Source organism: Podarcis cretensis (genome assembly GCF_951804945.1).
Source record: "Podarcis cretensis genome assembly, chromosome: 5".
In the NCBI taxonomy this organism is placed as follows: domain Eukaryota; kingdom Metazoa; phylum Chordata; class Lepidosauria; order Squamata; family Lacertidae; genus Podarcis; species Podarcis cretensis.
In genome coordinates, this window is record NC_137174.1 from 25,604,515 (window position 1) to 25,614,970 (window position 10,456).

At 41.1% G+C, this 10,456-nt stretch overlaps 1 protein-coding gene across 1 annotated transcript in view; it reads left to right on the top strand.

The window, feature by feature from the left end:
* Positions 1-9,831, top strand: part of LOC307215935 (uncharacterized protein) — a 102,910-nt gene extending 93,079 nt beyond the window's left edge. Inside the window, exons 3-5 of the mRNA XM_079975773.1 lie at positions 6,641-6,742; positions 9,265-9,315; positions 9,742-9,831. Coding sequence (XP_079831899.1) covers positions 6,641-6,742; positions 9,265-9,315; positions 9,742-9,822 — 234 coding nt within the window. The 3' untranslated portion in view covers positions 9,823-9,831. The remainder of the gene's footprint in view (positions 1-6,640; positions 6,743-9,264; positions 9,316-9,741) is intronic.
* The last annotated feature ends 625 nt before the right edge of the window (positions 9,832-10,456 follow it).

Below are 10,456 nucleotides of genomic sequence, written 5' to 3' on the forward strand. Positions count from 1 at the left end.
CCCTCCAACTTTCTGCTAATAAAAATTGGGACATGGACTCACACCTCCTTCCCAACGCCTGATAAGCACTTGCTTGGCTTTGGGAAGGAGGCAGGAGGGCTCCAAGATCCTGTCAGAGCCTCATGCCTCCTTCCCCAAGCTCAATAAGCACATACATGATATAAGAGAGAAAAGAGACATCAACAAACTCAAATCCAGCTTGATTTCAGATTAAACCTCTAAAGCACCATTTTGCAGCCAGTGCACAAGCTCCCCTGTGTGTTATGAAGCTAGTGTTGTCACTCAAAAGAAACTGGACCATTTCTGGTGGGGTGGCCTGTTTGCCTGTGTGCAGAAAGGTTTGAGACAGAAATCTCTTGGCTCTCTATATAAGGGCAGGCTAACATGTCTTCCAACTGAGTTTGTCCACAAATACAAAGATTATGGGACCTTGTACTGACCGTCCAAGACTGCTGTGGGCATCACTTGGAAACACAGCTCAATAAAGGCATTTCTTGAGGAAATTGGTGAGCGTTTGGTCAGACAATTAGCTCTAAAATCCCTTTTCTCAAGAGGGGATACCAAGGGGGAAATTTTGTGTTTCTTATTAGTTGTAGGTCCCTTCTGGTTTCTATCCAGAAGTACCAATTCCTTAGCTGCCACTTATCCAAGGTCAAAGCAGAGCTCTGTTCTGGAATAGTCTAAAACATATTGACAAGCTGCTTTCCAGAATTGGCTATCACCCAATTTCATATATGGGGAAACACTTAATAGGCATCGTGGCACTTTTTTAAAAGTCCGCTCTGGCCTTAATTGTTGTCTGCCCAGGTTGTGAATGAAGAAGAGCTGCTGATATTTCTGTTGGTAGACTCAGGAGTAGAAAGACACCCCACAGTCACCACAATTGGTGTTATTTTTCAGCCCCTACACCAAGCTGTAGCACATCCCTAGTACAGTGGTAACTCGGGTTACATACGTTTCAGGTTACATACGCTTCAGGTTACACACTCCGCTAACCCAGAAATAGTGCTTCAGGTTAAGAACTTTGCTTCAGGATGAGAACAAAAATCGTGCTCTGGCGGCGCGGCAGCAGCAGAAGGCCCCATTAGCTAAAGTGGTGCTTCAGGTTAAGAACAGTTTCAGGTTAAGTACGGACCTTCAGAACAAATTAAGTACTTAACTCGAGGTACAACTGTACAGCAATCTATTTCTACCCACCCCCAACATACTCCTGGAAAACCAGCTCAAGGAATAATGCCACTGAATTAATCCATCTTGCCTTACACTGAATCAGGAAGAAGGCTCTCTCAGCAAGAGCCCATGTCCTGATAATAAACCTACCAGGGCGGCAAGCTTTCCACGCTACTGTCTTTGCTTTAATTTTCTGCTTATCGTGCAGGAAATCAGGGATAGCTCTGAGTGTCTTGAAGCCAGCTGAACTCTCTGCAACATCCTTATTTTTATCGCCAGCACTAAAACCATTTTCATATGCAATAAAATCACTGGCAAGTGACCTGAGCGAAGGCAATGCTGTATTCCTAGCAGTTGGCTCCTTCATTTCCATGTGCTCTCTCTAACAAGGTCTTTAGTAGAAAAACACTGAAACGTTCTCTGATGCTGCTTGCTTCCTCAGCGCTCACCGTGATAATGTGTCATTTTCACGTTCCTTAAAGTGCTGTTATTGACACAGACTGAACTGTTGTTTTCCTGCTGACTGATTTATATGTTGGTGGTGATATGAGCCTTATTGCTTGTCGGTTCTTTCTTACGTTTCTTTGATCCATGACTCATGAGCAACTTCGCTGAGGTGTGGAAGAGGCTCTAGGAAGGAACATTTTGCAATCAATAACATATCAGAGGCACATGCATGAATAAACCAACTAACAAATGTGTTTCCCTAGCTTGGACTTCATTATTGTCTTGTTTTGAATTTCCATGGTGGCTTTTGTGGTGTTGTCATGGTTGTTTATAAATCACTAGGTTTGCAGCCACAAGTCCTGAATCAGAAGGTGGAAATCCCTCTTGTTTTAGTGCTTTTAAAGACTGTGCTTTTAAAAATATGAATGATAAGTATAGACCAATTTTGGATTTGCAGGCATGTACTATTACTTCCATTTATGACAGGGATAGGAATGGGGACAAGATTTGATTAAGTTTGCATATGAAACTACCCATTCTGCACTTTCTGAAACAGTGCATGAACTGAACCCAGCAATCTTTTGAAATTCGCATTTCTCCAAATGTTGCAGTGCAGTTTCCGAGCCAAGTAATATGTGCAAAAATGCATACACCAGGGTAAAATGTGCATAGGAATGCATATATTAGCAAAAATAACATACATAAATGCATTAAATTTGGGAACATTGTTTTGTAAGAGCCTGCATATTAGGCAAAACTACATTTTAAAAAATGAAAATGTGTACATTTGCCACAACAACCCTTCTCATGGCATTAGGCTGTAGGGAACATATAAAAGCAATGGGTTGTATGTGGTGCTATAATCCTGTTCAGAGTATGGGCAAGAGATGTTGGACACAATATAATGTCTGATGATTGGAAAAGGCTGTGGAAGAGAGGGGTTAAGTTTATTGCATGTACTGCATTAAAAGAAAATATTATGAAAATGATGTATAGATGGTACTTAACCCCAGTAAAATTAGCAAAGATCTTCCACACAAATGACAATCTATGTTGGAAATGCAAAGAAAAAGAAGGTACCTTTTATCATGTGTGGTGGATGTGTCCCAAGGTGAAAGACTTCTGGGAAAAGATTTATAATGAGTTGAAGAAAATGTTGAAAAATACATTTATTAAGAAACCAGAAGCCTTTCTACTTGGAATAATAGGAATGGAATTGCTTAGTGTTTGTAGTGTGTATTGTCGTATTGTTTTTGTGATAAATGTGGAAAATTAGTAAAATTTTTGGGAAATATATATATAATCCTGTTCAGAGTGGACCCACTGAAGTTACTATACACTACTAACTGAGGTTCATTAATTTCAGTGGGTCTGCTTTGAGTAAAAGTTAGTTGAACGCCACCCAGTGATTTGGCAACTGCATAGGTGCCTTAATTTCTTGTTGAAATTCAAGCTGCTTGCTAGAGGTTAACACAACCTGGGTCCTTAGGGATGGGCTAGCATGAACCCACCAAACCTTGGGTGCATCATGTTGTCAGTATCTTCATTGCAGAACATAATGCCTGCAGAAAAATGCACAGTGAAGCATTCTCAGGGGCTGCCCTAAAGTTGTGGCATTCACTGCCAACTTTTCATTCCTGTAAATTACACTGAATCTTTTAAAAATGAGCAGGAAATAAATGACAGCTTCCAATGTGTGCTGGTGAGCATCACCACCAGTAGCTGAAGGTATGTATGAGATAAGTTAATGGCTGCAAGTTCTGTAAGAGGTTGGCGCTTGCTTGCTTGCTTGCTTGCTTGCTTGCTTGACAGTTTAATTGAGAAACCTGGACTTTTATTCTGGCATCATGTACTGGCTCTTTAAATGACAGCATTTCAGCTATTAGCAGTCATCAATAGCAGAAAATAGATGTTCACAGGATTCCTACGGTTCCACCACGGAGACTTGGATTTTAGACATCTTCCTCCCAACCAAGTTGTAGAACATGTAATATTCAAAACAGGGCCCTTGAGGTCAGTTGCTGGAAACTGGCAGACCAGAGGTGTTGCTTTACTGAACAAGCAAGGGAGAAAGGCCAATCTCTTTTTATTTTACTTGGCCAATCCAGAGGCTGTCTGCCAATAGCAGAGGATGATCTTTGCTTCAGTGTCCAAAGAGAGCTTTGAGGCATGGATCTACAGTCCTAGACTGCTCATTGGCAGAATCCTAAACACATGCCATCATTGCAGAGCCCCCCTGAATATGCATATGTTCAAGGAACAGCTTCAGCAGTAAGACTGTGGGAAGAAGATAAACTATTAGTTATGCTGATGTTCAGTTTTTAAAAGTAATAAAAAGTATCCTTAACTTGGTGCATGATTGAGAATCCGGAACACTCACCCAGAGCAACACCTACATTCTAATATTTCGTGCTGACTACGGTCCTTTACCTTTTTTTTATGTACACCTCTAAATGTTAATATCATTCATGGTTGTAGTAATTATGCTTCTCTCAACAAGAGTGATTTCTTCCTTTCTAAGGGAAGGCATGGGGTGGGTGGGTGGGGAATCCACTGTGTCAGATCCATTCAGGGAAAGTAACTTAAAATAAACGGCTGAAGCACCCTTACATCCACAAAAAATATTTCAAATGCATAATTTCAGACCGCTGCCAGAAAGTGACAAGTGTCTGTTTTCATTCAAATCTTCAAGAACACTCATCTAATTGACAAGCTTTGCAGGATCCAGTGAAACTATACACAATTTTGTGTGTTTGTCACCATGACAACCGAGCCCCCAGCTGCTTCAGTAATGATGTGCTCAAATTACTTATATCCAAGTGAAATGACTCAACACACACTCAAATGTACCATGGTTCTCAGGCCTTTAAGTGTTCACAGTTTAAGGACAGCACTCTCTTTTAAACCCTTTATATTTAAAACATTTTTTGGATTATTTGCATCAGGTTTGTTTGTTTGGATACTGCTTTGTCATTTTTAATCATAAATAAATCCTGTGATCCAGGGAGGGCTGGTAAGAGCCACTGCCAGCCACTGTGGACGATACTGAGATAATAATAATAATAATAATAATAATAATAATAATAACAACAACAACAACAACATTTATTATTTATACCCCACCCATCTGGCTCGGTTTCCCCAGCCACTTTGGGTGGCTCCCAACAGAACCTTAAAAACATGATAAAAGATCAAACATTTAAAAACTTCCTGAAACAGGGCTGCCTCCAGATGTCTTTTAAAATTCAGATAGTTGTTTATTTCCTTGACATCTGATGGGAGGGCGTTCCACAGAGTGGGTGCCACTACCAATAAGTCCCTCTGCTAGAGCAGTGGCCTGACTCAGCCTAAGGCAGCTTCTGATGTCCCTGTGACAGGAGAGTTTAAACCAGGCCTGTTCAGCTTGAAACCTACCATCAAAAATAGTTGATGAACCCATGTATGGCAACCCATTGGGGGTTGCCATTGGTGCATAGCTCTCCAAATTTATCTTCTGGCACGCTCATTCTCCATTTTGTCAGTTGCAGTCAGTCAGTAAAAAGCAGGAGTAAAGGCGTCTTCTGTGTAGAGCCCAGTCTTTATTTTCTTGCCCCAAGCCCCCACCCCTGAAGCTTTGTATATGTTACCATTTTATCTTTCTTATATTTGTGTTCTTCTCAGATTCATAATGAGCCCTTCAACTTGACAATTTACTCAGCATTCCACAAATTCATTCAAATTTTAATTCAAAACTTCATACTTGGAATGTGAAATTTTTGTATCAAATTTTAGGTACCTTAGTTTGTCAGTCTACATCTCCTGCATTAAAAGTAAGCCCCACTGAACAAAGAAGGACTTACTTCTGAGTAGACAGGTATGGGATTAATCTGAAAGACTTAGAACAGGCATAGGCAAACTCTGCCTTCCATCTCCCATCATCCCTAGCTAACAGGACCAGTGGTCAGGGAAGATGGGAGTTGTAGTCCCAAAACATCTGGAAGGCCGAGTTTGTCTATTCCTGACCTAGAGCAAAGAAGAAGACATGAAGGCTAATAACTGTCATAAGAACAGAAGAAAAGCCTTCTGGATAACTATCCACAATTACCAACTACTAAATGCTTGTATATATCTTCTATCAGATATCAATAATATTACATGCCAACTTCCAAATACTGTCAGATATCTAATACTAGAAACAAATAGAGATCAGATATAGTAATATAGTAAAATTTCGGTGAATATTTCCCAAATATTTGCATCAAGTTTGTTTGTTTGTTTGTACAGGGAAAAATATTTAAGGAGACTTTTGGGATCAAAATTAATTTCACATACAGTGGTACCTCTGGTTACGTACTTAATTCATTCCGGAGGTCCGTTCTTAACCTGACACTGTTCTTAATCTGAGACACCACTTTAGCTAATGGGGCCTCCCACTGCTGCCGCACCGCTACCACGCGATTTCTGTTCTCATCCTGAAGCAAAGTTCTTAACCTGAGGTACTATTTTCTGGGTTAGCGGAGTCTGTAACCTGAAGCGTATGTAACCTGAAGCATATGTAACCTGAAGGCTGCAATCCTACATACCAGGGGGAGAAGAACCACAGACCCCATACTCTCTTCTGAGGAAACACCCCTCGTTAGTCTGCTCTGCACCTTCCTCAAGTGCTTTTGACTAGATGGAATGTATCCTTGAACTGCTCACCTGGATGGAGAGCCATGTATACAAAAGGGAGGCCTCTGATTTTTATATTTCTGGAATGTAGCCTGTTGTACAAAGATAAAAGTCACATACATTTGTTAAGTATAATTGTTTAATTGCACAGTGAAACACAGAATGCCTGTATGTATGTTGCTAAAATTTAACATTGGAAAATTCCACTGGAGTATACTCAGCTAGAAAGAACTCTAAGCTTCTAGTTGAGTTGATAATTAACTGTTCTCTGCTAGTTTTCACCTGAGTGTTTAACCTTAGATGATGTGATTAAGGTATTCAATTTCAACTTTGCCATTTTGAAGGGAGTTGCCCTTTTTCTTTTATCCCCAAGTACAGTGAGAGAAGGATGGATAAGATTCCTCTCCAGGAACTACATAACCTTAATCAGGATGCAAGCTATGGGAGGGACAGAGATTTGATTTTTACTCTAATGGTAATTATGCTATATATATTTAAGAAGAACCTATGCATGGATAAACATATGTTTTATGCAATTATCTGGATGTATCAATGAGTGTTTTGTACCTTTTTTGGAGAAGTTCTGGTTAGTAAAGTTTTGAATAATATTTACGGGCCTGGGCAAGTTTTATTGCAAAAGGGGTCAACTTTTATGCATCCAATTGCTTCATGCTGCACGATATTAATATTGGCATAACATTGCTCCACATACTTTTTGCCTCTGGCTCCATACCATAACTGTCAACTTTTCCCTTTTCTTGCGAGGAATCCTATTCGGAATAAGGGAATTTCCCTTAATTCTGACAGCTGACAGCTATGCTCCATACACCTCTGGTATGTGGCTCCTGGAAGGTTGCCTACAAAGAAATTCAGTACTGAGGCTGAAAGGGGTTCCCTACTCCTGCTATACAACACTTAAAAGGTAAAGGACCCCTGACCATTAGGTCCAGTCGTGGCCGACTCTGGGGTTGTGGCGCTCATCTCACTTTATTAGCCAAGGGAGCCGGCGTACAGCTTCCAGGTCATGTGGCCAGCATGACTGAGCCGCTTCTGGCAAACCAGAGCAGCACACGGAAACGCCATTTACCTTCCCGCCGGAGCGGTACCTATTTATCTACGTGCACTTTGACGTGCTTTTGAATTGCTAGGTTGGCAGGAGCTAGGGTCAAGCAACGGGAGCTCACCCCGTCACAGGGATTTGAACCGCTGACCTTCTGATCAGCAAGCCCTAGGTTTAACCCACAGCACCAAGTAAAGCTCACTGAACTCAATGGGATTACTTCTAAGTAGACATGCACATGACTGTGGTTCAAGAGGTTTAACAATAAAATATCTAAAAAAACATTCCCAAAATCTGTCCAGAAAGACAAGGTGAGGACAGTGATTTAGCAAGAACAAGTTCCAGAAAAATAGCAACTGTCCCGAATAAAGAGGTAATTTGAGTGTATGTTGCAACTGTGCATTGCTTGCAGTACAAACTGATATTCAGGAAAGGTTTCTAGTAAGAGCAGTCTAAAAGTCCAGATGGCTGACTCCAATTAATCATTCAGTCTTTAATATGCAATCTATCAACTAATCGTTTAATCACACCAATTAATTGAATAACACTTTGATCCCTAAAACCTAATTGAATAACATTTCAATCCCTTCAGACTCCTAAATACTTAGCTTTAAATGCTGGAAATAAAATGCATTAAAGATAAACTGGCACGATACCAAACTTCGTTTCTCAAAGTGTGTGTGTTTACTGGGAATTAATACAAGCCTGAATTATCAGTGCTGCTTTGCGGTACCTGCTTGCCTACAGTGAATTGGGACATTTACCCAGAGTGCCTGACCCTGTGAATGGTTTCAGACTGTTAGTTCTCAGAACACTTAACTTGGCCCTTAACCAATCCCCTGTGCCAAGCCACTTCCTTTGGAGGTGAAATTATAGTTGCTGCAAAAATCATACCTAAAAGTTTGGCTGCAGTCTAAAAGTTTCTGCAAGGGCAAAACATCTGTAAGATTTAAAGAGAAGCAAACAAGGTTTTAGTGCACATGCATGGCATGACATAATCCTGAACACTAAAGCAACTTTAGAAGATGTCTGAAAACGTGTGTCATGCAATCTAGGATATAATTACTATTGCACTTGCAACAATGCAAAAATGCTCATATTTATTAAGTAGCAATTGTGGAGTAATTATGTACTTTATGGAATATCTTTAACCAAAACCCAACAAAACCTCCAAACCATCTCTTTATTTTTAAACCACATTACCAAAACCCAGGCTGTGGCTAAGAGATCCTATCTTGGTTGTTCAGAAGCAAAAAAAAAAAAAAAAAAGCTACAGTATTGCTGTTGTTTGATCACTACCCACAACCTCATAAGTAGATGAAAATTATTGCTGAACGTGCTTGAGCTGCAGCTGCTCTGTCATAAATAGTGGCCCATAGTGAGGTGAAACATCATATTCAAGAACTATTATGGTCATTTTGCTAACATAGCTGCAGCAGAAGCTAAAGGAGGTATCCTAACCCCCAATCCACAACTGCTGGGTGGGTGTGTTTAGGATGCAATGGAGGTGTTCCTCTAATGGGCCCAGCCAGCTGGGGGGTGGGGATGGCTTTATCACCACGAATAGTCTCATTGAACCTGCTGAAGTTGTCACTGTGCTGCTGTCTAAAAATTAGGAGCAGAATAGGGCCAGCCAAGGTTCTGCTGCACCCTAAGCCAGCCCATTTGTTGGAGAAGATCTCAATTTGGCCCTTCTGTTGCAGCAACCTGAAACAGGCATTGCAAAATGTGTGTGAGAGAGACACAGAGAGAGAAACAGAGAAAGAGACTGGTAGGAGCTCGTAAGGCTTTTGATGCTACTATGCCAAACCGAACAACCCCAGAGGCTGATCTACACTCATGGGTTATAACATTAAGGAAGGGTTAAGGATTGGTTTTCATAATGTAGATGGACACATTATGTTCTGCTTTTAACGTCCATTATTAAAATGTGACAGGCACTGCAGAGCAACCAGAAACCGGCAGCAGGGAAACAGAAAGAAACCAAGGTAAAAAAACCTCAACAATTTAATTCACAAGTATGCCCTGTGATGTTTTAAAACGATACATCTAATATCGTTCTAATAACGTTAAACAGGTCAGTGTAGATCCAGCTCAGGACAGAGTTAGGACCACTCTGTACTTCAAGATGGTCACTTGTCGAGTAAATGCAGAAAGCATACAGCCTGATCCACTGTGTGATGTGTGCTCACAAAGTAATCCTAGGTATAAGAATAGGTTTTCCCCTTGAGGCGTGCTTCTTATGCTTCAGTTGCTGCATATTCCAAGTGCTTAAGCTACAATATTTATTGCTATGAAAATGGTTTAACTTCACAAGCACACTGTTGCTATTGTGTTAAATGAAATGTGTTTGGGCACAGGCGTCTTTATACTATTGCCTTAATCATGTTGAATTATTTTTTCCCTCTTACGAGGAAGCCCTAATAATTGTAGTTTCGGAGTGGAGATCTTTTGAGCCCAAGAGATGCTTGCAGCTGTTGGAGGAGAGCACATGATTTCTCGGCCCTTTGAATCCAAACCTTGCAGGTTTTGTCCATTTCTTTTGTGCAGGGGTTGTTGGTTGCGAAGTATACAATTAAGAGTGAGATGAGGGCAGGGATTGATGGGATGGCTAGGCTGATGCCACAAAGTTACTAATGGCTCTGTTATGTAGTGAAGTTTCACCCTGGGCCAGCAGGGGGATACTGTATATAGTTTTCACTCAGGTCTGTAGATAGTTTTCACTCAAGTCCACGTCAGTTATTTTAGGCGGGAACTCTGGGCTGTTGTTGCTACAATGTTGACAGCCGGCTGCCTATAAAAGCAGGCCGGCTGAGCTGTTTGCAGTCAGTTCTATTCCAGCTTACAAAACAAAGAGCTACTTGGAGAAATCGCTGTGTCGTCTGCTATGTCAACCCACAACTTAACACTGGCGACGAGGATGGGATTGATGGACATCAGAGCACAGCCAGATGCAGCCAGCCTCTGAACTGAGCTGAATCACTGAGCTGAATCACAGAGCGAAATCACTAAGCGAAATCACTGGACAGAACCAATTCAGAGCTGACTGTTCTGGCTAAGAGCACTGTGTTCCATCCATCGCCCTTCACGCCGGCATCGGAATCATGGCTTCACTTGTGCCTCTACCGC